At 37.3% G+C, this 27484-nt stretch overlaps 1 protein-coding gene across 4 annotated transcripts in view; it reads right to left on the reverse strand.

Moving 5' to 3' along the window:
- The window catches only part of LOC150077290 (uncharacterized), a 427304-nt gene that overhangs the window by 149612 nt on the left and 250208 nt on the right, over positions 1–27484 (reverse strand). For all 4 annotated transcript variants that reach the window (XM_090386488.1, XM_090386489.1, XM_090386485.1 and 1 more), the window contains one exon: positions 12585–12650. In XM_090386488.1, the coding sequence (XP_090242614.1) occupies positions 12585–12650 (66 nt within the window). The remainder of the gene's footprint in view (positions 1–12584; positions 12651–27484) is intronic.

The following is a 27484-nucleotide window of genomic DNA, read 5'->3' on the forward strand; positions in this document are numbered from 1 at the left end:
TAACCAAGATGGGCTCTGCCTGTAGTTTAAGGTCAACGCTAGCTGTGTGGCGCACTTATCCAGCACTACATCACTATTTTTATTCAAATAAAAAGTACTTATGTATGGCTGCCTGTCTTGAAAATATATATTTTATAACTGATTTGGCATTGATGATTGATATTTTAAACGAAATTTCTCTTCTTTCAAATGCACTGCAAGCAAGAAATATAGACATAATAAAGGCTGAAAAACTCGTTATAAGATCTATTAAAGCATTTCAAATGCGAAAAAAAAAGTTGATGAATTAATTACTTCAGAAAACTTCAAAAATATAAAATTTGTAGAAAATCATCGATTTGTCTCGGGCTGCCTCAGGAAAGTCTTTTAGAAAACGTAACGAATTTAAAAAAAAAAGACTAATGGATTGTGAACATTTAAAAGCAAGTTGTAGTCAATTTCAAGATAGGAAAAAATTACAATTTCTCAATTTTTTGGAGCCAGATTACTGGAATATTGAAGAAGTACTAGTTCCATGGAAAGCAGCTGAAGAACAATTGCTCGTATTTAATGACATTTTTAATTACCAAATTGATATTAATGATTATCGAGATTGCTTGGAAAACGTTTTAAAAAATTCCCAGAATTATGCAATTCCTGAAAGTGTTCAAAGTGTTAAAAATATTGTCAGAACAATTGCTGTAAGTTCAGCAGAAGCGGAAAGGGGTTTTTCAAAGATGAACAGAGAGGTTTTTCAAAGATTTTTCAGAGATGTTCAGAGAAGAGAAGTCGCCTAACTGTTTCTAATATGTCAAACACAATGACTATTAGTCTAATCGGCCTATCTCTAAAGGAATGGGATCCTACTCCTACAGTGGTTAAGGATAAATCACTCAGCCGATGATGCTCAGATAAAAGCGAAGAAAATTGCAAGCGAGGGCGCCAATCAAGAAGCAATATGGAAATATCTTAAATAACAGTTTTATTGTTTTTTGTCAGGTATTATTTAATATTTTAAAACTCTTTCTTATAACATAATCTAGTTTTGTGGACTGCTTTTATTGTTCTTATTTAAGTATTAACTGCATGAAATAATAAACTACCTTTCGGTATATAGTTTTTTTATACTTAGAACGGTCATTAGGGCAGCAAACCGGTTGTTAAATTATTTGAATCCCACCACTGCATATACCCAATATTTCACGATGACTGTGAACCGTCCCTGAAACCCCCAACACCCCTCGCTCCAGGTCGCTACTTATTCTAATAGAAGTTGTGCAAGAATCACCTTCACCTCTGCCTGTGGCTACTGTTAAACTATTAGTCCTTGTATCCCCACAAGCTAGCAGTTTTCCGACCCACCTAACACTGTCTCAATAGCATCAGCAAATATTCTTGCACCCTTTCTATTTAAGTGTATCCCATCCCTGTAGAAGCAGTCTCTCCTGTTAACAAGTACTGACCAGGCTGAAAAAAATTATATCCCTTGAGCCTTGCACAATCTTTCCAGGGCCGAATTGATCGACAAGGCTCTCATCATATACTCCATCCCATCGTGTCTGGACAGAATTGCAGACACTTTCAAATTCACCCCTACTTCGCGGCTTTTGTTGAACAGTGACCTGTACTTGTTAAGTAATTCTGCCGGTCTCCTACTCTTAATATCATTAGTGCCAACATGTACATCACCTTTTGTGCCCTTAAAAGATTATATCCGCTCCACGTCATCAACCTTTGCCCCTGGCAGACATACCCTGGTCCTGTTCCACCTATCCATTTTACAAAGCATGTTTCCTGTTTCCCTGACAATAGAGTCACCAACAACTACTAGTTCCTGTGGGACCAGCGCATTCTGCCTTGGGGGTTGCAAAGGCAGAATGCGCTGGCTTTCAACGCATTCTGCCTTTGCAACTCCCAACTGTGTCAAACAACACAGTTTACCTACATATCAAGACACTCAAGGAATACGTTAGGTAATGCACTGAAGATTAACTAACTTGTTAATTCTGTATCTGGCTATACTTTGCATGCCATTGTGAGTAGATTACATAATAAAGACTGCATGGTATTTCTCAGTTTAAGCAGTTCTTTACGGCCTCTAGCAATCCATGTGTTGCACTTTCAGCTAAACTGGAATAAGGTCAAAACCAATAACTGGAAATATTTTAATTATAGAGAAATTTTCATTAAAGTTTAGTCTAATGGTATTCTGCTATTGGAAGCAGGATAGAATAAATATAAACAAGTCAATAATTTATTACTTGATTTAGATCTTAAGTAAACTTTTTCTTGTTTATTTCTAAAATTCATTCTTTGAACTAAAGAACAAATTCACCATGTAGTGTGGCAATAATAATAATAATAATGAAGGATTCTTGTCTAGACTCTATGATTCCAGTAACAGTTGTTATAAATTCTACAATAATAACTCTCATAATAATATTCCTAGGATTGCTATAATAATATTAAAAGAATTTTGGGAGCAAGGCAATGTTGAGTGGTGCTGGAAATTTCAGAACCTTTTCATTAACAGGTTAGTTTTCAAAATATTCATGAAATTTTTTACTTAATATACTAAACTGTAGTTAATAGACTGAATTGCCACTTGCCACAGTCACATAGATTAGCTTCATTTTTGTATTTAGATGAGTATTTATAAAGCTACAGCTTAATATTAAGTCAGCCTCTGTTATTGATATTTTGGCAGGAACTTTGTAACTTGTGTCTAATAAATTTCAGTTCAGCAAACTATAATAGTCATTATAGTGTTCTAAATTGTAATAAATCATATTTCCTGAATTCATATTTTTCACAGTTAAGATATTTTGTAATTTTAAATTTTAATTTAAAAAAAAAAATATGGATTCATCTAGACAAAGTGAGCCATATCATGCCAAACAATGTCAGAATTAATGGTGGAACTGCCAGCAGTGATTCTCCTCTGAACTATGGGCTTTTTGCTTGTATTCACTGTGAGCACAAGCAAAACTTTCACTACCTGAAGGGGAAAAATTTCTTTGTGCAAGATGCTGAAAGTATGACAAATTAAATTCAAAACTCAACATACTGTCAGACATGATTTAGTTGTTGAGGAAGTGAACTGATGCCCTACAGCAAAATAAATCTAGGGATTTAATGCTATGTGAACAATGTGCTCCTAAATTCAGCCCCAGAAATGTATCAAACAGTACGGAATGCTTTGGTTCCATAGAAGGTAGTCCTAACTGTGGACTCAATTATTAGGGATACAGGGAATATATCTACTATCTTTCTGTAAGAAAGATAGTAGCATAGAACCAGAGTATGTCTACTGGGAGCAAAAACTGATGATGCAACAAACGATTCATCAGATTGTAATAGGACTTGTGGGTGCATAGTATTACATGTGAGGACTAGTGATTTGAAGCTTAAACAAACTGATAAATTTCTTATGAAATAAGATTATGACGAAAAGTGTGGTGAGACAGTATAAATTGTTCCTTTGTCTGCAATTCTGTCCAGACATAACAGAAGGGATTTTATGATGAAATGCTTATGGGAAGAAATTTTTCTCAGCATGGCTGGCATTAGTTGGCAGATAGAATTTATTTTGTAAAGTAGTATTTACTTAAATAGAGAAGACACAAGTTTTGCTATTGCCACTGAGGATGCATGAAGAGTTCAAGGAAACTGCTAGTTCAGGGATTCAGGAAATTCAGCACAAGATCAGCTCAGGTCAGTGGCATGCAACAAAATTACATTTGCACCCTCTTCAGTAGTAGTAGTGGCATGTGATGCAAGAAAGTAAGTGTATGAGCTTATGCAGAATCAGCCAAAAAAAAAAAAAAAAAAAAAATCACACCATTCCCTCCAAATGCCTGTCCAGTTCCTCCTTAAATTTATTTAACCTATCAACTTCCACAACAACAGATGGAAGTTTGTTCCAGCAATTAACCATCTGCTGGCTAAAGGCAAATTTCCGCACATTTATTCTACATCTGTCTTTTCTTAATTTGAATTTATGCCCCCTTAGGCTCGTAATCTGAACAAGTGGAAGGATCCCATCAGAAGTCAGTGTGCTCAACCCATTCAAGGCCTTATACACCTCAATCAGATTACTGCTCAGGTGCCTAGTCTCCAGCCACTGCAATTTGCAGAGCGTTAGCCTCTCTTGGTAAGAGGATCCCTTCATTCCCCCTCACCAATCTTGTTGCCCTTCTCTGTACACGCTCAAGCAAATCTACATCCTTCCTAAAATGAGGCCTCCAGACCTGTATGCAGTACTCAAGGCGTGGCCTGACCATTGCCTTATACAGAGGGACAATCACCTCCTTTTCCCTTTAAGAGCACTTGTGTGCAACCATTAAAAACCTGAAACATTGAAAGGGAGAGTGTAATAGATGCAAAATCCTTCAGCAAAGACCACACAGAAAAAACACAAAGTAACTACAACAGGTGCACCGGGGTTATCAAAAAAGCAAAAAGTAAAAAATGTAATTTGTCTACAGAGTAATGCTAGGAGTACTGTAAACAAATTAAATGAATTTCATCTTTAGATCAGGTCAAGTAATGCTGATGTGGTTAGGCATACTGAGTTGTCACTCACTCAGATATGAGATGAAGAATTTCATTTAAGGATAGATAGGAAAGGAGTGGGGGAGCGATTCTTCTGATCAAAAGCTGTCTGAAGGTAACAAGCATCTTCCCTGAGTCAGACCAAAGTGATACCTAGGTTCAGTCAGTGTCATGTAAAATGACTTGCAGTAGAGGTAGTAGTGGTATGTTATAGGCCAAAAGACTGAGGAATATGACAAAAATTGCTTTATGCAACTTGAATGGATTAACATGTATGACTAACTTATTATGGACAAATTCAACCTACATCTTATAGATTGGAATACGTGGACTGGAAACACACTAAATGGTAAGAGGTTTTGAACAAATTGGATGATTGCTACTTATCCCCAGTACAAGTGTACAAAGGGCTCTACTTCTCACTAAGGAGCCCAACAGTATCTAAAACTTGACATTGGGAGGACCAACAGTAAGCAATGACCACAATACCATAAAATGGATTTTACCTAGAGAAACCTACATAGTCAAAAGTAAAGGTGAGAGATTATTTCAAGAGGGAGACCATAATGTAATAAGATATTTTTTGAACTTGATTAACTAGACTAGGATTTATCCTCGAAGCCACCAATGGTCAAATTCTATAAATGTAAGAATGCCAAAATGGATGACAGGTGAAGTTTAGAGTTTGACTGAGCATAAGAAATATAAGCAAATACGTAACAAAACCACTGATGAGGTAAGAAAGGCAAAAGTTGATTATGAGAAAGCACTAGAACAGACAGTTCTCATTGATATTTACAGTTGAAAACAATCTCAAAACTCTGGGGAAAGTTAAGGTTTCAGGCTGTTATAAAATAAGTGATATAATGATCTTAGATAAGTGTTTGTTAGAAAAGCTACTGAGATAAAAGGAGTTCAAGGCTCCGGGGGGATGATATATAGTCAGTTGTAAGAAGGCTACATATAAGGGTACCAAAGTGTTGGGAATATTAATGAGGGTGTCACCAAACTTGAGAAGATTCCCTTGGAATGGAGATGTGTTAATGTCTCCCTAATCCACAAAAGTGGTGCAAAAGAAGATGGCTAAGGATGTCACTCAGGACTATCTCAACAAGAATGGTATCTTGAATAGAGCCCAACATGGGTTCATCAAGGTGAGGTCTTGCCTGAACAATATGATAAATTATTATAATGAAGTCATTAAGCATTTTTATGTGGGCAACATTTTGACATAAATTGAGACTAATAAAGTTTTTGATATGGTTCTTTATGAAAGACTGCTGTATAAAGTGGAAGACGTTGGAGCTAATGGCAAAGTCTTATGCTGGATTGCAAGCTGGCTAAAAGACAGGAAATGGAGGGGGAATGTTGTAAATGGTCAGTCTTCAGTGTAAAGCAGTGTAACAAGTGGAATCCCTTCTATTTCTGATTTTCCAAAATGATATTCATGAAGGTATCCAAGGTAAGCTGTCAATGTTTGCTGATGATTACAGCAAACTTTGACAGAGGTGGGAAATGTGGTTAACAATCAGAAGCAGGCCATGCTGTTTCAAAAAGACTTGGATTAGCTGCATGAATGGTCTGAAAAATTGCAACTAAAGTCTAATTCTTCTAAATGCAAGGTTCATTTATTTTCATTTTGGCTCAGCGTAAATAATCCTATTTGGATATTCCAAGGCACATAAATACAACAATCTACTAGAAATTAGCAGAAATCCTGGAGTCACATAGGCCAACTCCAGGCTTTCTCTCCCTCTAGCTTGACTCCAGGAATCCTGGAGCCAAGGAAGAATGACATCATTATCTCTCTTTACAAGGCAATGGTTACACCAAATTTGGAATACAGCAGGTCCTCGTTACAGCGTGGTTTACTTTACGCTAATTCGCTATAATGCTGTTCTTATATTATAATCTGTATCTGACTATAATACTGCCACAAATCACTATAATGCTCTTTTACAGATTCCATTTTTGGCATATTTAATGAAATCATTTCATTTGATGGAGTTGATAGCTTGAAAATGAATAGCAAAACAGCATTAAAACGTTTCCCATGCTGACTTGAGAAATTTTCCCACACTCAGTGAAATTTTCTCGTACGCTAATTTAATTGCAGTACAGTGGCTTGTTATGTAGTTCCAAGATCAACATTTTAAAAAATGATCAAGTATATTGCATGTAATATTTGCATTATATGCATTTATCCGAAGTCTAGTCATCACTCAGTACAGTATCAGACATTGTGTGTAATGGACAGTTTACTCGAACATTGTATCATAATTAATGCAACCAACGCAGTTAAATTTTCGAAGAGTTATTAATGGCAGATAAGAATGAAAAAGCAACAACATCTGGAAGCAGTATGAAGAAAAAGACTGAATTTGAAAATTAAATTAGACGTTTTGAAGCGAATTGATTCTGGTCAATGACAAGCAGATGTGTGCCTTAATTTAGGACTGGCAAGATTAACTGTAAGAACAATTATAAAAAATAAAGAATTAATTTTAGCAGTGGGTTTGTTTGTTAGTTTGTTATTTTGGTTTTTAGGAGCATCAGCAACTAAGGCCATATTGCTCCGGGATATGCGGTGGTCATTCCCTGACCTTTCCGCATTCTCCGTATTTGGTGGTGACGGGCTCGAACCCCAGTCTTTTTTTTTTTTTTTTTTTATATGAACCCCAAACATGAGAGGCATTAGAACCTATAATACTTAGTACCATGTTTGGGTTGGAGGTTGAGAAGACGAAAGAAGATATTTGTTGACATTGGACATGAAGTTCTGTAGATTGTAATTTTCAGGAAATACGTATGAAGGAAGGTTGTTCCAGAAAACGGCAGTTGAATGAATAAATGAGGAAGATGAAAAGTTGGTTCTGTGGGTTTGAAGTTGGACAGTAAATGGATGTTGGCTGGTGGCAGAACGTGTTCGGACTGTTTTGAAAGAGAGAGCGGGAATTATAGAAGCCAATTCAGAAGAACAGTGCCCATGAAAGTATCTGTAGAAGAGGAATGCAGAAGAAACAGTACGTCTATGAGACAGCGAGTGGAGAGACTTTGTTAAAAATGAATCATTAATTAACCTAACTGCCCTCTTCTGAATGGAATCAAGTAGCCTGAGAGAGGTTTTGGGGGCACCGCCCCAGATGTGGGAACAATATTCCATGGCAAGGCGGATTTGCGATTTATACAGAGTGAGCAGCTGTTTGGAAGAAAAGTAATGCAATATTTGTAATGTGCTTGTGCCAAGAGAGATTAGAAGTCAGGGTAATACCCAAAAGAGATATATCATTTTGCCTAGAAATCGGAGTGTCACTAAAGATAAGCATAGGAGCAGAAGAATCCTTTTTGCGAGATATAAGACAAGACTGAGTTTTGGAAGGGTTGAAATCAACTAAGATTTCTTTGCCCCACTGGAGAATTACCTGAAGATCGGCATTTAAGGAATTGGTAGCAGATTTCCGAGAAGTTGAAGCTGATTGAGCAGGACAAGGTTTCTCAAAATGGAAAGTGGAATGCAATGTGCTATCATTGGCAAAACTATGGATAGGATTTCCAGTCAATGGAAGAAGGTCATTAATATACAAGAGGAAAAGAGTGGGGGAAAGAACTAAACCTTGGGGGACACCGGCATTAGTGGAGAAGTTAGAAGACAGTGAGCCATCTACCATCACCCTCATTGAGCGATCAGAGAAAAAAACTGGATTTTTTTTTTTTGTAGTTGTTGGTGCATCGGCTTCTGTGGCCACAGTGCACCTCTCAAGGTTTTTGCAGTACTTTGATCCAAGCCCGAGGCGGGATTCGAACCCGCAACCTTTGTGTTGCCAGGCAGGCACTTAACCCACCAGGCTAGCCCGGTCGGCCAGAGAGAAAACTGGATAACCAATTACTAAAAACAGTTGGCAAACAATAAGATGGAACCTTGTTTAGAAGACTTTTATGCTAAACACGATCAAGAGCAACTACTTGTGTTTCACCGAACCTTTCCATTGAATTAGTCCATAAATGGGTAACATAAGCCAGAATATCACCAGTGGATCGACACTGACGGAATCCATACTGGCGATCGTTGATCAGACGGAAGGTTTCTATGTTGTTTAGCAGTTGGCGGTTAATTGATTTCTCCATTACTTTAGAAAGAGTAGAAGTAATTGCAATGAGACGGTAATTGGAGGGGAGGGATTTGTCACCCTTTTTAGGAACTGGCTGGATATGAGCAAATTTCCAAGCAGAAGGAAAAACACCTTTGGAATAAGAAAGTGAAAAAAATGCGGCAAAGAATAGGAGTAAGTTCAGGAGCACAGGTTTTGGGAACAAGTGGAGAAATACCACCAGGACCTGGAGCTTTCTTAGCATCAAGATTCATCAAAATCCTTCTGATATCCTTTTGACGGAAGACCACAGGAGCCATTGAATGGAGCGTGTTGGGAATGGTGGGTGGTGTTTTACCAAGATCATTAATACATGAGCTGGAAGAAAAATGGGATGCTAGCAGGTCAGCTTTATCTTTGGCTGAAGTGACAACAGAACCATCTGGTTTGGACAGAGGTGGGAGCAGAGATGGGCCGCAACTTTGGCCGCAACTTTTGCGGCCAAAGCTATTGGCCGCAAAAGTTGCGGCCAATAGCTTTGGCAAGAGACCAGAATGCTCGGCTACCATTAGGGCAAGAAGCAAGTTTTCTACTCTTAGCCTGTTCAAACTCTAGTTTGGACTGGTTAATAACTGCTTTACAATTGTTGCGAGCTTTGGTGTAGGCAGAATATGAGACTGAAGAATTAGAAACAAGCCAATTACGATATGCAACATTCTTCTCTTGAACAGCCTTAGCACATTTATTGGAAAACCAAGGTTTAGATAAAGGACGAGATTTTAAAGTGGAGTGTGGGATAAAGGATTCCATTCCTGCAAGAATAATTTCACTGACACGATCCGAGCAAACGTTGACATCAGAAGTTTTGAAACAGTAATCCAACCAAGGAAAAGAAGAAAAGAAGTCTCGCAGGTCATCCCATTTTGCATTCTTGTAATGCCAAACAACACGAGGTTGGGAATAGCTATGAGATAATGGTTCCATTGGAGAAGAGACAATCACCAAGTTGTGACCTGAAGTGCCTAAAGGACCTCTCACTTCGATCATGTACTTAGAAGGGTTGTTTGAGAAAAAGATCAAGCGTATTGGCTGTATGATTAGGATTGTCCAGTATTCTTGTAGGTAAATGAACAATCTGTGCTAGGTCATTAGTAATTGCAAAAGCCTCAGCATCTCGACCAGCTGGGTCGGTGTGACCCGAAAACGGAAGCCAGCTGGAGTTGTGAACATGAAAATCACCAAGGAAAATTACCTCACCATTAGGAAAGGTGGACTGAAGAAAGTCAAGTTGCAAAGAGAGGAAGTCAAAGAGGTCTAAGTGATTAGTGGAGTTGGGAGAATGGTAGATACAACAGATGAATTTTACACAATGAGGTAGAGAGATTTTAAGCCAGAGAAGATCAAAGAGAGAAGATTCCAAATTGCCAAGTCTCTGACTATCAGAATGGATATATGAACAAGTACCATCTTTGAGGCGAAAGGAATCATACAGCGAATAATTTGGGCATCTGAGATGAGTAGTAGTTGAATCAACCGATAACTGAGATTCTGTCAGAAAAAGTACACGGGGTTTGGCAGACTGCAAGTGGAAATGGACATCGTTGAGATTAGAATTGAGACCACGTATATTTGTGAAATTAATTAGGAAGTGCTTGGGAGGTTTAGATCTTTTCGCAGATAAGCTTGCTCTATTAGTTTGACAATTCATGGTGTATTTGATAGTAAGAAAAAGTGGATGGGACATGCTATATGAAGTAATGAAATTTTTGGATATGGCGTACATGTGGTAAGAATATACCCAGATCCTTGACATAACGTGGTCTAATCAAGAAGCGTGTGCTACGCACTGCTGCTCTTTCCCACCTGGCTACGGAGGTGCCTTTAGCAGTGGGAAAGACAGCTGTTTTACTGCAAGCAACTAGGGCTGGGCTGGCTAAATGGAGAGACTTTAACTAATTTTATTAAAGATAATATCCAATGCAGAATTCAGTTAGGTTAAATATTATATATATATATATATATATAGTGAGAGAGAGAGAGAGATTAGCCTATACGATGAGCTGAAGAAAGCTCACCTAAAAAAAAAAAAAAGTGGAACCATTTAAAACTAGTAAAGGCCGATTGAATAGATTTAAAATTCAGGGACAAGCCGCAAGTGCATATCAAGGAGCCAAAACTTTCAAAAAAGAACTTGTTAAAATTATTGATGAGGGGTATTATGTGTTATACTTCTCAAGTTTTTAAGATAGATGAAGTAGGGCTTTTTTGGAACGAATGCCTAAAAGAAGTTTCATATTGAAAGAAGCAAAAAACATGCCAGGTTTCAAAGCGGCGAAGGATTGGTTGACTTCACTGTTGAGTGGTAAAGCTGTGGGGGATTTAAAATTAATAACCCTTTTAGTTTACCAGGAAGAGTATACAACCCAAACTCGATTTTTTCATGATTAAATTCACCAATTAAATTAAATCAATTAAAATCAATTAAATTAATGATTTTAATTGGAATTTTAAGTTTAATTTTGATACGTAAGTACTTACCATATAATTATATAGGTATGTAATGCAGAATATTTCATATGTACAAATATTTGAATATTAAATATACTGACTGACATTTGTTCATCATTTCACAACCATTTATTATTGAATAGGATATATCCTATGGCACCAACCGCAACTCACAAATACATGTTACCTTATGGGAATGCTTAGCTCACTTAGCACGGATTCAAATTAGCACTCTGTTTTTCCAGAACGAATTATCAGCATTAAGGGAGGGGGGGTCACCTGTATTGTATTCAGGTCTGAAGACCAAAATTAAAATAAAAGACACAGAAGTGGACCTTATTTTGTGTGATTTACTTTTAGTTTTTTTGGCTGTAATCGGTGCGTCAGTGTGTGTGTAGAGCACAATAAAGATTGTGGTATTTCTGAACTCTCTCCAGAAGTTCTGGAGAGAGTTCAGAGAAGGTTGGCCATATCGGTAATGAGAGTAACATGATACATACATGGCTTAGAAAGTGTGGAGTGCAGCTGACTTTTAATTATGTATTTGGCTATAATGTGGAACAGCTTAAGTAGTTTAATAAGACTGCTCAAAAGATACTGATGGAAATTTAATGAATGATACTCTGATGCCAGCCATTACATTATAGTAAACCCGAAGGAGTGAAGGATTTTGGTGTAATAAAATTGCTATAGTTTCACAAGCTTCAACATTATGATGTTTCAATTTCATTTATATTTCCAAGACATACTGATTTAATTGACTGTACTTGATATTTGTTTATAAAAGAACCTTATAACCATTATTATAGTGGAAAAAGTATGAAAGGTGCATATACCTCACATGTAGAGAAAATGTTAAAAGAATGCAAGCAATTCATCCATAGTATTTAATATTGTGGAATAGTGATTTGTATTCTAACTCAGTGAAACAGTTCTAAAGTACATGTAAAGTACATTAGGTACAAGTAAATTAAAAGTGGACCTTATTTTGTGCGATTTACTTTTAGTTATGTTTTTGGCTAATCGGTGCGTCAGTGTGTGTAGAGCACAATAAAGATTGTGGTATTTCTGAGATTGAGCTCTTTTTTATGGCCTATATAGCCATCAACCTGGTGAACATTCACCCAACTGGAATGGGGCCAAACTCAATGATTTATTCTGTTAAATAAAATGCAGTTTCAGATGAATAACCCATAAGCTGTAAAGATTGGCCACCACACACAAGAGAAACAAGGTCATCCAAAATCCATACAAGTTTATAAACACTAATTTGAAAATACTCCATAAATAGAGTATATGTGGTAACCCCAATGCAGTACCATGTTTTAATAAATGGTTTGATGGTCCTCACAGTAAGCTACTCTTGCTAACTACCTTTTTCATCCATCACTCATGAGATACTACCACAGAATAACAGATACACAAACAGTTTAACTATTCAAAGCATAAACTTACTGTTAAAAGCATTTGTCTTCCATTTTGCTCCACAACTGACACAGGGACATACTGTTGTGTACCCACCTAAATAAAATAAATCAAAATATTCAAAACAGGCTTTAAATAATTCTCACAGACAAATACTAGATTAGAAGTAGGTTTCTAGGAATTCCTACAAAAATTCAAGTTTTTATAGATCAAAATAGCAATGTACTAAGTAATATCAAATTGTACTAAAAAAAAAAAAAAAGGTAAATTTTAAAACAACAATTAAAAAAACAATAATAATAAAATAAAATAATAAATAAACAAACTTTATTTATGAGTCCATGAACCTTATTTGTTCACATTTCCACATTTTTGGTGGCAGCACTAAGTACTAATTAGAAATGGTATGCGGAAGATTCAAAATGAGTTCACAGTAGCATTTTACTCACTACAACAGCTAGAATGAGCTACAAAATGGTTTGCCAAATACTGCACGGACTTAGTTACCTCGTATTACACCGTTGAAGTTCTTTGTTATTTGTTGGAGTTCTAAGATAAGATGACCATTTTTGGAGGATTGTGGTTTTTTCCCTAATCAATCTACCTTTCAGTTTCAGCAGGTGTAGGGAAAGGCAAGTGAACACTGTAATCATCCTCTTTGTCTCAAACTGTTACATATGCACCTTATTGACTGATACCAAAAACTATGATTGGGACATTGCGATTCTTGAGGATGTGATTCCTATGATTCCATTTTAAGGAGATTTTTGTAGCTATATACCCTTACAGACAGTACTATGTGCCAAACGGTCTAACATGGCACAGGAAGCAGCTGGATAGTAGAATCCCGACATGAACTCTAATGACCATGTATGAAAGACTTTAGGAAACTACATATATCATTTTTAAGACAATGTGTAATACGAGGTGCATTCAAGTGGTCTCCAAATTTATTTCTCACAAAACAATCGAAGTATACGCGTGGGACTGCTTTTACTCTAAACTGCCAAGTTCTCAATGTTTTCAGAAGACAGCAGCACAATGCAGTATGTTACATCGAGTGCAGCACCCTAAATAGTATACTATGTTTATAATACTTAAAATGGAGTCCTTCACTCATCAAGAACAACGTGTCATCCAATTTTTGCATCTCACCAGTGAAAGTTCAACCAAAATCCATCGAGAAATGTCAGAAATATATCCTGTAAGCCTCATCAATGTGAAAAATGTTCATAGCCAGATACATTACATTTTGTGAAGGACAGGAGTCCTGTGAGTTCATGTGAACCAAGGCATCGAACTAGTCACTCTGAGTCCAACATCCATCAGGTTGAGGAAGTGATTTTGGATGAAACTGCAATAGCTACAGATTTCTGTTGGATCTGTACATACAATACTCCATGAAGATCTCATGGAGTATACTTGGTGGGTTCCAAGGCAGCCTTCCCAGGACCAAAAAGACAATTGTGTTAACTTGTGTGAAGCAATGCTCACTCAAGATATCCTGAAAAAGGCCTCTGAGGTTGGGCAAATTCATATCTTAGCAATAAATAAACTCATACACCAACCATAAGAATAAGTATTTTACTGTAACTGAAAATTTACAAATTAAAATAAATACAATTACTACACTATGTATTTACAAAAACTGATATTATAATAAATTAAATTATGTACATTGTAAAAACATTAAAACTGTAATAAAATCCTTGCAATAAAATATACTAAAATAAACCGGATTAAAAATGATAAGAAACCTGGAGCTTTCGGAAGCATCGGCTTCCTTCCTCACCAGTAACAAAACTTCCTGCAACACTTCCTTATATAACAGGCTCACGGTACTTATACACGTGGTTCAGTCGGCGCATGGTCTGAAATGGAAGTGGAAACAGCTCGGGAGCGTGCCAAGCAAAACCGTTCATCCATACTTAGGACAATGGTTTCAAACAGAGGATGCATACGCATACCTCTGTCCCTATTTATGATATTGTTGTCGGATGAACTGATTCACAAGCTCTCGAGCCATTTACGGTCCCAGAACCCATGCGCTCGATCCACAATAACCGCATCCTCTCTCAAGATACTGCAATGAATGGATCTCTCATTTCCTTGAATGTCATGATGGATGAGACATTGGTTCCACTCTTCAATTCAGAAATGAAATGTCAGTCTGCCCAATGGAAGTATGCTGATTCACTGCCACCCAAAAGGTTCCATGTTGCTGCAAATCCAGAGAAAATGATGTTTGCTGTTTTCTGGGATATTGATGGAATAATCCTTACACATTGTGTACCCAGTGATAGGAAACTCATATGAAGAAGTTCTAAAGAAAAAGTTCCGCAAAGCACTTCAGAAAAAAATTTACACACAGCCTGAGTCGCATTCGTTTCCATCAGAAAAATGCTTCACCATATCGTTCTGGAAATGCACAAAAATTTTTTTAAAGAAAATATTGAGGTTATCCCACATCCTTCAAATTTGCCTGACCTTGCACCTAGTGACTTTTGTTTGTTCCCAATGATGAAGGATGCTGTTCGTGGCAGATTTCCTAGTCAACAAGCAGCTAATTCTGTCATTTATCAGTGGGAACAGGAAATGCCAAAACCGAATTTGTGTGTTAATAAATGAACATTGTTAATGTCACTAAATGTTTTACATTTCGGCCTTTTAAAAATATTTGTCAAGCAATTCCAAATTTCATTAATATCAGAAAAACAGAAATCTGGCAATAAATATTTCTTTTATCCATACAATTTGTATTTAAAAAAAAAAAAGAAATTGAGTTTATGCAGCACCGTTAACTTTAGACAGTCTGTGCACACTTGTGTGTGTGGTGTTTTGTAAGGCTCATGAATGTGGTGTTGTTTGTGAAGAGGATGAAGAGACATGAAAAACAAAAAAAGCATGTAGGTGAATTTGAGTACTAAATATTATACAATTGTAATTAAACTGAAAAATAAAGTTTAAAGAACATAAAACTACAGAGTTTTATTAAGTGCTCTATAAAAATTATTATTATTATTATTAGCCATAAGGTGCAAGGAAGCCTTATGCTACACCAGCCAAAAAAAATTTCCAAGTTAACCTAAGAGAGAGAGATTTCGTTTTGTTTGGTAGTTGTTGGCACATCGGCTTCTGTGGCCATAATGCACCTCCCAAGGTTTTTGCAGTACTCTGATCCAAGCCCGAGGCGGGATTTGAACCCGCGACCTTTGGGTTGCTAGGCAGGCACTTTACCCACCCGGATAGCCCGGTCGGCGAGAGAGAGAGAGAGAGAGAGAGAGAGAGAGAGAGAGAGAGAGAGAGAAGTAGAAAAGAATCACCAAGAAAGAGAAGAAGAATGATGATAAATACCCCATGTTTTGTGCAATCTGAGAAAGGGGAAGAATTCCATAAGCATCGAGCTCACTCAATCCATTCAAAGCCTTAAACACCTCAATCAAATCTCCTTGCAGTTGTCTAGTCTCCAAACAATGCAATTTCAGAACTGAAGACTTTCCTGAAAAGAGCACCCTTTCATTCCACTCACTAATCTTGTTCCCCTTCTCTGGACCAGCTTCAAAAAATCCACATCCTTCAACAAATGAGACTTGAGGACCTGTATGCACTATTCGAGATGTGGCATAACCATTCCTTAAACATGTGAGATAGTGTAAAGTGTAAAGTATAAAATGTATTAGTTGTCTGACGTCACCAGGGGTTTCCCCCATCTCTGCATTGTATTCTCTGTTTGTGTAGCACAGAACTCTGTGAAGGCCAGAGATTTAAAAGGTGTGTGGGAAATGGAATGATGTGTAGTGTTGTGTACCGCTTCTTCTGACCATTTAGCCGTGGGGCACCACCACCATTACTGCACTTTGCCTCGGGGAGGCAGATCAAGTACCTAATAGATTTTATTTTATACTTGGGCAGGCTCTGCCACCTAGTTTCTGAAGATTTCAGTGCCAAGGGCCTATGTGAAAAAAAAGAAGAAAAAAAAAAGAGAGGATTATGCTAGAATATAAAAGGCCGAGAGAGGTTTATGCACGCACAATTTAAATTTGGACGTTATTAATTGATAAACTGTGGGCGTACACTGCAAGTTAGACAGAAAGGGGGGGTGGGACACTGAAGGCTGGGGAAAGATAGAGGTATGGGGATGATAGAGAAGACAACCCCAGAAAGTCATTGAGGCAGGCCTGTGCCTCACCAGGCAGAAGAAGGGGGGGAAGAGGGGAGGAGACAGGGACCAGTCTCCTCCCCCATATCCAGGGAGGAGAGTAAAAGAAAACCATACAGTGCTCGGTTTGATTGCTAATATGGCTTGTGGCAGAGAAGCTGACTGGTGTCTCCGATGTCTGGGTTTGGAGTCTTGCATTTGGAGTCAGGTCCCGGTTGATCTTGCCTGCAGATTCAGTTGCAGATATCAGCCCGATGGAAATTGGATGAAGGAAGTGAATTTCAGTTCAATTGAGCTTCGATGGGTTGGCAGTTGATGCTACTGGAGAAGGATGCCTAGAATCGGTCTCAGGTTATTGGTGTTGGTAATGTTCTTCATCTGTAGAAGACATCCTGTGCAAAAGTGGTGAAGTATTCATAATTCTCATGGGTATGAATTAGTATATGTTATTGGTCCTTTGGCAAATTTGGCAAAGATCTCAAGTCTTTGTAATCAGGACAGTCATACATTATATGGTGCCAAGATTCGCGAGTGCCACAGTGCCAGCATGAATCATCTGCGATGCCCAGAGACATTAATTTTTCTTGTATTGACCTGTACATAACTGTACGTTATGTACAGGCCAGGGGGTAAACCAGCTTGGGGATTTTGGGAATGTGAACGTGACTTCAGGGATGAATTTCTTTGTAATTGCTCCCTTAGTGGATGTCATCCATCTGTCCTGCCAGGCCTGCTGCAAGTGAGCAAGAAGGTGCCTTTTCTCTGTCTTGCAATTGATTGCCAGGTTGATGGTGAATCCAATGGTGGTAGAGGAGATTCCTTTGGACAGATGATACAACATGCCACATCTAATTATTTCAAGGTATGGAGGGAGGACTCGAGCGAGGACTTGGAGAGCAGCAGGTTCTGGTGATGATAAGTAGTATTGCTCTTTGAATAGTGGCTAATTTCTTCTGATTTGTGACAATAGTTGCCCAGTGATACCAGACTCCTGCAGCATATGAGATGGCTGCTTTGTAAAACAGAACTAGGGTACATTGGTTTAAACCCCAGTTCCTGTGGGTGACCCTTGCCATCAATGCTGTGTAATTTCTTATCTTCTTTTGGATATACTGTAGGTGTGGGAGGAAGAACAGTTTTGAGTCCAGGATACCACCAAGGCGCCTAAAGCTGGGTGCAGTGCTTGATAGTTGTGCCATTGATCTTAATCTGCAATGGTCTGGTTGAGCTTAAGTTCCCTTTCAGGAGAATGCTGGAGGTTTTCTCAGCCGAGATTATCAGGTTGTGCTGGGTAGCCCACTCCTGGAGGAGCCAGAGTGCTCGGTTAGCCGAAATTTCAAGTTGGCCCTTGAGCTGGCAGGATCAAATCATCTGCATAGGCTTGGGACTTAACATGCACAAGGTCTTGATTTAGGAACTCATCCAGGACCATGTTCCAGAAAGCACCTCCCAAGGTTTTTGCAGTACTTTGATCCAAGCCCGAGGCGGGATTTGAACCCGCAACCTTTGGGTTGCCAGGCAAGCACTTTATCCACCCGGCTAGCCCGGTTGGCAAAGAATTAGACTGGAGATATACCAATGGCTCGTGAGTATATAAAGTGCCTGGATGCAAATCATATATTGGCACCCTTCATCTCATTGGACTGTGCACCCATCACCAATGTAAACTGGTGTGAAGGGTTAACAGGCAAACAAAGTGCCTAGTGAGATTGACAAAGCCAGCATTCATCTGTATGAAAAAAGACTTTGAATATGTGTGTCAGCCAATTAACCACGTCACAGGAGACCCCGATTAAGGTATATGAACGAAGGAGAAATATTTTAGTTATAAATTCAATCAGAAGAAGCTAAAATTTCAAATTATGAAGGAAGATGTTTAGGCTAGGTGGAACAAATTTTCTTGTAGCCAACAAGTTCTTCACTACTTGTAATAATTTGCTTGGTAGTTGAGGCTTGGAGAAATTCAAAAATTGGCGAAAGTATGTATTTTATTTTTTAAATAATTTTTCTTATCTTATCTTTCTTCATGGATTAGGTGATCCGCCTGTTCCGATCTCAAAGAGGTCTGCCCATCTTTTCTTTGGTCAGAGACAGAGGAAGACCAATTCCTCTGTCTCTTTTTCCTTTTGCTCTATATGTATAAGGCATAGGCTCATACATATCTATATATGTATAAGCTCTATATGTATAAACTAATTTAGGGAACTATTATCTTCCATTCTTTCTACATGTTCTTTCCACCTTTGTCATTCTATAATTTTTCCATTGATTGAGTAAATCTTTAATTCCTTTCTAATATTTACGTTTAGTATTTTATCTAATTTTGTACATCCTTTAACATATCTCAAAAATTTCATTTCTGCATCTTGTATTCTATCAATGTCTCTTTGTTTCGGTATCCATGTTTCAGAACCATAAAGAAGTGTTGGTATTGCCATTACTTTGTAAAATTTCAATTGTGTTTTTTTCCTTGTTTTCTTAGCCAGAGTTCTTTTTATCATTCCGCATATATTTTGAAATTTCGCCAATTTCTGGTTCATATCTTCTTCGACATCATATGTTATATCACATCCTAGATATTTAAAATATTTTACTTGTTCTAATATTTTATTGTCTATAACTATTTTTGTTCTCACCATATTTTTTCCCTTTAAAAGCCACTGTTCCAGTTTTCATCGTTGATATTTTAACTTTATATTCTTCTGTTATTTGGTTTAATTTAAATAGTGCTCTTTGTAAATTATCATTACTATCTTGAATAATTACTTGATCATCTGCAAATAACAGTGTATTAATCCTATTCTTTGTACAGTCAGTCCTCGTATAACACGTTTACACTACACGAATTTGATCATACACGATTTATAAATAGGGGAACGATATCTTATATAACACGAACCGAATTCGCTTATGCACGATTTGCTTTTGTGTTTACAAGAAATGGCAGCCAAACGCAGAATCACCCCAACAGAACGCAACACGATAGGAATGAAGAGAAGATTCTGAAAATATATTTATGTTTTTTTTATCAGTGAAGAGGAAACACATTTCACCATAATAACGTAAAAACCAACACAATTTCAGCTATCGGTATAATCGCAAATGCAATTAGATTGAGTTTACTATCAGTTTATAATGGATATCACTAGCAGAAAAGGCACCTACGTAGCCAGGTGGGAAGGAGCAGCAGTGCGAAGCACATGCTTCTTGATTAGACCGGGGTTCGAGCCTGTCACCGCCAAATACGGCGGATGTGGAAAGGTCAGGGAATGACCACTGCATATTCACAGAGCAATATGGCCTTAGTTACTAATGCCCCTAAAAACCAAATAACAAACAAACAAATAACAACTAGCAAAAACGCAACTGGAAATTGTTTTTATTGTTTTATGGTAGTAATCCCTAGAAATGTGCTTTAGTAAAATGTAAGGTGTATCTCTGCCTTTACGGTGTTGTTTATTCAGTTGCTACACGTGTGCAGCTTTGTTTATGTGTATCAAGCGTGCCTCTCCCGTTTTGTAATTGTGCTTTATTCCCTAAAAATGAGTAAAATACTTAAAAGGTTGAAAAGGAAGCGTCCTGGTAAAGACACTGCAGATTCAGAGAGAAAAAGAAAAGCGATATTGATAAACAGAGGCGGACTGGATCAAAAATTGTTACCCGGAAAAATTTATAGTGGCCTTATACTATGGTTTATGGCCAAAAATCACAGCGGCCTCCGGCCCACCGGGGTTTCTCTGGTAAGGCTTATGGCCAGTCCCCCTCTGTCGATAGAGAAAAAATATGAAATTGCAAAACGCTTTGAGCGAAATGAAAGACCATGTGATATTGCACGTGCTACAGACCTAAATGAGGCAACGCTGAGAATTACAAAGAATGCAGAGAAAATAAAAACAACCTTCATAGCAGGAACAACTCAAAGTGTAATTTAAAATCCATTAGATTAAGACACAAAGAATTGGAAGAGATGGAACGGCTGTCATCTGTTTGGATAGAAAACCAAACAAAAAACAAGTCTGCTTACGATAGAAGCAAAAGCAGTAGCAATATTTTATTACGATTATTTATTGTGTTTGGTAATATCTTGGTTACAAATGTGTGTTCAATCTTGGGTGGTCGGCACCCAACCCTATTTTTCGCATAGGGCCTGTTGTTTATATTGCATGAGGGTTTCTAGGAACACAACTATCATGCTATACGAGGACTGACTATATTTAAATATATACCTGTATTAATTTCTTCTTTCCATTTACATATCATATCCTCGATATATATATATTAAACAGCATTGGTGACAAGCTACATCCCTGTCTAACTCCTTGATTTATTATACTTTCTTCTGTTAATTTATTACCTATATCTATTACTATTTTTGTTCCTTGATAAAAACTCTGTATTATTTTTGTAAGATGCTTTGGGTATCCTTTATTACTCAATATGTCCCATAGTTTTCACCTGTTTACTTGATCAAACGCTTTTTCATAATCTAAAAATGCTAAATGCGTTTCTAAATTAAACTCTTCGTTTTTCTATTATTTGTTTTAATATAAATATATTTTCTGTACATGAATTTCCTTTTCTGAATCCTGCCTGTTCTATTAATATTTCATCAGAGATAATTTTAATTCTATTATTTATTATTTTGTTATACATTTTATATACTGTATTTAGTATGCTAATCCCTCTATAATTCTTTGTATCATTTCTACTTCCTTTTTTAAATATTGAAATAATTTTTGCTATCATCCATTCTTCTGGTATTTTATATTGTTCCCAACATTTATTAAATAAATTTAGTATCCTGTCTTTTAAAAAACTTCATCCATACTTGATCAGTTCTGCATTTATACCATCCATTCCTACTGCTTTCCTATTTTTTGTAGCTTTCAATGCCTTTTCCAATTCTTCCTTCGTTATCGGATCTATATCACTGACTGTATCTCTTCTGTTTGATATGTTGGGTCTTTCCACAATTCTTCATGTTTTTTCCATTGTTCATCCTTTATTATATTTATTCTTGAAGTCTTTCTCTCTGCTATTCAAGTGTTTCTTCATTTTATATGCCAAATTTTGTCTTGCATGAACATCATGTTATATTGTGCTTATAAATCTATCCCATGACTCTGCTTTAGTTTTATTGCATTCTTGTTTATATATTTCTTCATTCTCACTTGTCCTGTTTTGTATATATTTAAGATATTTATCATGTACTATTTTAGCTATTCCATATCTTCATTTCATATCTTTACCCCCCCACCTCTTCTTATAGTTTTTCCTGAATTGTTCTAGTGTCTTTTGCTATCTTTTGAATTATATTATTCCATTCTTCTTCTATTTGTTCTCTCTCCAATGTTTTACTTATTTTGTCTTTAATCCTTTTTTCATATAAATTTTGTATACTTTCTTCTTGAAGTAGATATACTTTATAACCCAACGCCTCCTTCCCCTGTTTATTAGCTTTTCTCTTCTTCCATTTAGCCCATAACTCTATTTTTGAAGCCACTAAAAAAATGATCTTAATTAATATCATATCCTCTAAATAAACACCCTAGTATCTCGACATTGTTTTGCTAATTTTTGGTTTACTATTACATAGTCTATTATTGATTGTGTACCTCTTGCCAACCATGTATATTTATGTATATCACATTTTCTAAAAAATATATCTGTTATCTTTAAATTATTAAATATTGCAAAATCTCTTAATTTATATCCATTTCCATTTACTTTATTATCTCCATAACATTCCATAATATTTTTTATTGGCTCATTCCCTACCCGAGCATTATAACCTCCCAAAATAACTATGTGGTCCTTTTTTATACTCTTATCTAGTTCTTTTTGTAACACTAAATAAAATTTATGTTTCTTCCTCTTTTCCATTTTCTGGAGAACAAATTCCAACTATGTGTAAATAACCTCTGTCTAATTTAAATCTTACTGTTATTATTCTATTATTTATAAATGTGTAGCTCTGTATTTTGGTTTTCCATTTCCGATCAATTAATATTGCTACCCCTCCACTAGCTCCATTTGGTCTACTCCAATGTATATCATTGTATAAGAATCAAAATCTTTTGTACCTTTTAATTTTTACTGTTTCTGTTATTACTGCTATATTAACTTTCTTCTGCTTTAAATGTTTAAGTAGTTCCACTTCTTTATATCTTAATCCTCCTCTTATGTCCCATGTTGCAATATTTAAAATTGTCCGTTATTCCTTTACGTTTCCTTTATCCAGTCTGAGTCGTATCCCTTTGTCCGTCCAGTTTTCCTCTTTGAGCTTTACAAGTTTTTATTTTTTTTACATGGGGAGGGAACCACCCTCCCTCCAACCCCCAACCTGGGGGTTGTGCAGGAGACTAGTTTAAATAATTTACTATTTTTATTTTTTTGTTTTATTATTATTGTTTTTTTTTTTTTTTTTTTTTTGCTTGTGCAGTAAAACCCTGTTTTTACTGCACAAGCAAATGGTCTCTATGGGCTAAGGGAGTCTAAAGCAGTCCATATCAGATAAAGAAATATATGGGATTCATTATAGGTGTTTATTTATATTTTGTAATTTTCCTGTAGACAAGACTTATGAATTTTCATAAATCTCATCCCCACCTTTCCTTTTTGTGCCTACTGGTGGTGCCTCCGTAGCCAGGTGGGAAGGAGCAGCAGTGCGTAGCACACGCTTCTTGATTAGACCAGGGTTCGAGCCCGTCGCCACTAAATACGGAAGATGCGGAAAGGTCAGGGAATGACCACCGCATTTCCCGGAGCAATATGGCCTTAGTTGCTAATGCTCCTAAAAACCAAACAAAACAAACAAGCCTACTGATTCACTCTAGTCATAATTCTTTTTGTTAATCAGTAGCAAACTGTAAATTCCGGGCTTTCAGGCAATATTCACAAAGAATCCCTCAACCCTGCATTCTTTATCAACAAAACCATCCAAACTCCAAGCTGGTGAACCTGGTGGTGTGGTAGTTTTGCCGCTTGGTTTCGCTACTATACTATTAATTTTAGCATTCTTCTCAGAGTTATTATTAACTTCGGTCTGCTGAAAGGAATAGTCTATTGTCAAAACAAAAGACTCGTTTTTTATTAAAGAAAAACTTTAGCTCATCGGTAAACATAAAACCATGCTAAGTGCTAGCTATTAAAAGATTTCTCTCAACAACAAAGAGATGCTTGTTGTCGAGAGAAATTTCAAAAGAAACTTTAAACAGTTATTCTGTATGTTGTAGTAGTAGTAGTAATAATGGTGCAAGAGGTTGTCCATAAGGTTGTCACTGACATTCTCTCAGATATGCCAGACAAGCTGTACTAAAACGCTGATGGAACTGATATTCGGGTGACACTCAAGTCAAGTGGACCCAATTTCAGTGAAGTCCGGACGGTCTGTGACAGCCAAATCCTCTGCTTGCACTTTCACGATGGTGGGACTGTTAGAAATACTGTATGGTACTGACAAGCATTGAGTGTAAACAAATCCCTTCACTCCCTGCCCCTCCCCTCAATTTATGTGAAGTGAAAGTAGTAAGTACATGGTGAGTGACCACCAGGTGTGAACCAACATAAACAGGGGCCCACACCACATGGAGGAATGCTGCCCCTCTGTTACCAGGCAGTACTAGGTGGTAGATGACTCTCATCAACCGGTGCAATACCACCACTTTGCTTATCGGAGGCTTGAAGTGGTGGAACCCATGTTTAGTCTCTAGAGCTAAGTTCCGATCAACCCTTCCCTATCTCTTCCATCATGCAGTATGATTGATGACTTTTGAAGTTATGATGAACATTGTGGCGAGATCCAATATTTCTTACATTTCGAGGGTACAGCTCTAAAACAGTGTTCGCAAGCTGGCTGCTAGTTAGTACACCGGACCGAACCTATTGTTAACTATCTAGAAGGCTTCCGGATCAGCTAGTGTATAATCTTGCTACCTCTACTCTGCCAGATAGTAACTGGAGGGAGTCCAAGTAGTATGTATGCGGGGAGCACTGTCGAAGCCACGTTATGTCAAGGATCAGGGTATATTCTTATCATGTGTATGCCATATTCAAAAATTTCATTACTTCATACAGCATTTCCCACCCACTTTTTCCTACTATTGAATACACCGTGAATTGTCAAACTAATAGAGCAACCTTATCTGCGAAAAGATCTAAACTCCAAAGCACTTACTAATTCATTTCACAAATATACATGGTCTCAATTCTAATCTCAACGATGTCCATTTCCACTTGCAGTCTGCCAAACCCCATGTACCTTTTCTGACAGAATCTCAGTTATCGGTTGATTCAACTACTGCTCATCTCAGATGCCCAAATTATTTGCTGTATGATTCCTTTCCCCTCAAAGGTGGTACTTGCACATATGTCAGTTCTGATATTCCCTGTCAGAGACTTGGCAATTTGGAATCTCCTCTCTTTGATCTTCTCTGGCTTAAAATCTCTCTACCTCATTGTGTCAAATTCATCTGTTGTCTCTGCCGTTCTCCCAACTCCACTAATCACTTGGAGCTCTTTGACTTCCCCTCTCTTTGCAGCTTGACTTTCTGCGTCCAACTTTCCTAACAGTGAGGTAATTTTCCTTGGTGATTTTAATGTTCACAACTCCAGCTGACTTCCGTTTTCGGGTCACACCGACCCAGCAGGTCGAGATGCTGGGGGGAGGGGGCAAACCTCTCTCAGGCTTCTTGATTCCATTCAGAAGAGGGCAGTTAGGTTAATTAATGATTCACCTCTAACAGAGTCTCTCCACTCGCTGTCTCATAGACGTACTGTTTCTGCTGCATGCCTCTTCTACAGATACTTCCATGGGCATTGTTCTTCTGAATTGGCTTCTATAATTCCCACTCTGTCTTTCAAAACAGTCCGAACACGTGCCGCCACCAGCCAACATCCATTTACTGTCCAACTTCAAACTCACAGACCCAACTTTTCATCATCCTCGTTTATTCATTCAACTGCCACTTTCCTTCATACTTATTTCCTGAAAATTACAGTATACAGAAGTTCAAGTGCAATGTCAACAAATATCTTCTTTCATCTTCTCAACCTCCAACCCAAGCACGGTACTAAGTACTACAGGTTCTAATACCTCTCGTGTTTGGGGTTTACATAAAAAAAAAAAGAAAAAAAAGAAAAAGCTTATATAGCATCAGCCCAAAAAAAAAAAAAAAAACCCATACAGTTCACCCAACCATGTACTCCAAGAATTTGTCTAGTTCTCCCTTAAATTTGTTCAACCTATCCACTTCTATAACAACAGATGGAAGCCTCTTCCAACAATCAACTATCTGCGGGCGGAAGGTAAACTTCAGCCCGCAGGTAGTTGCTAATCTATTGTGCAACCATCCTTCCTGAACTTGATATATTTATTTCCACCCCCTCATGTGTGTAGTCTCAGCAAGTGGAAGAATACCATAACACTCGGCTTACTCAATCCATTCAAGGCTTTAAACACCCCAATCAGATCTCCCCACAGGTGCCTGGTCTCAAGATGCTGCAATTTGCAGAACTGAAGCCTTTGTAGGTAAGAGCACCCTTTTGTCCCCTTCACCAATCTGGTTGGCCTTCTCTGTACCCGTTCCAGCAGATTTACATCCTTCCTAAAGTGAGGCATCCAGGCCTGTATACAGTACTCAAGATGCAGCCTAACCATGGCCTTATGCAAAGGATAATCACCTAACCCCTGCTAGCAAAGTTTCCATATATCACTGACAAAACCCGATGAGCTGTCCTGGCAGCATGTGTCTGCACTGCACAGAGAATTTCATGTCTGACTGTACAATTACCCTCAGGTGTTTTTCATTCTCCATCTCAGTAATTAATTGATAAAAACATAATTACAGGCATACCTCGAATAACGAATAGGATGCGTTCCACGAAATTACTTCGTTAAGCGAAACTTCGTTTTCAGAGGTAAAAATACTATGGCCAGAATAGGGATACGTTCCTACGTAAAGAAAATAAAGCTTTTTTTTTCGAACAAAGAAAAGTTTTATTAAATAAACATTCAACTTACATACAAAGTGAAATCACATTTTAAAATATGAGTCTAAAGTTGATTGCTTATGCTTTTTTTCTCTTTCATTTAACAATTGCCTATACGGAGTTATTGCATTTAACACTGATCGCTTAACAATAAAACTTCTTCCTAAATCAGGATCATTTTCACTAAAAAAATTTAAACGTTTTCAATGTCATTTAAGCAGCTTTTTAAATCTTTGTTTGTTAACACTTTTTCGGCAGGAACTTCTTTAACTTCGTCTTCATTATCTTTGTCTTCGTTGCTAACAAGGTTTTCTAAATCTTCCACTGAAAAACCATCTTCTGCATTCAATAAATTTCTAACATCCTCTTCATCGACATTTTCGAAACCTATTGATTGAGCCATCTGGATAACTTCATTTCTAATTTCTTGGATGCTATTTTCTTCTTCTAGTACAACTTCTGGCCATATTTTGCGCCAAACTCCATTTAAGCATTTCTTAGTGACTTCTTTCCAAGAACTATCAATGTTTTCAATTGCCTTTTTAATGGTGTAGTTTTTCCAAAAAGTTTTAACTGTCATTTCCTCTTTATCCTCTAGTTCAGTTAAATTGCTTAATGTTCGACGCAGATAATAAGCTTTAAACGATGCTATCACTCCCTGATCCAATGGTTGAATCAGAGAAGTTGTGTTTGCTGGAAGAAACACAACTTTGACAGGAATGCATGTGTCCAACGTGTTAAGATCAGTAGGATGTCCCGGAGCATTGGCTAACAACAAAAG

The sequence above is a fragment of the Mastigoproctus giganteus genome, chromosome 12 (assembly GCF_048544385.1).
Source record: "Mastigoproctus giganteus isolate SK-2022 chromosome 12, ASM4854438v1, whole genome shotgun sequence".
In the NCBI taxonomy this organism is placed as follows: Eukaryota; Metazoa; Arthropoda; class Arachnida; order Uropygi; family Thelyphonidae; genus Mastigoproctus; species Mastigoproctus giganteus.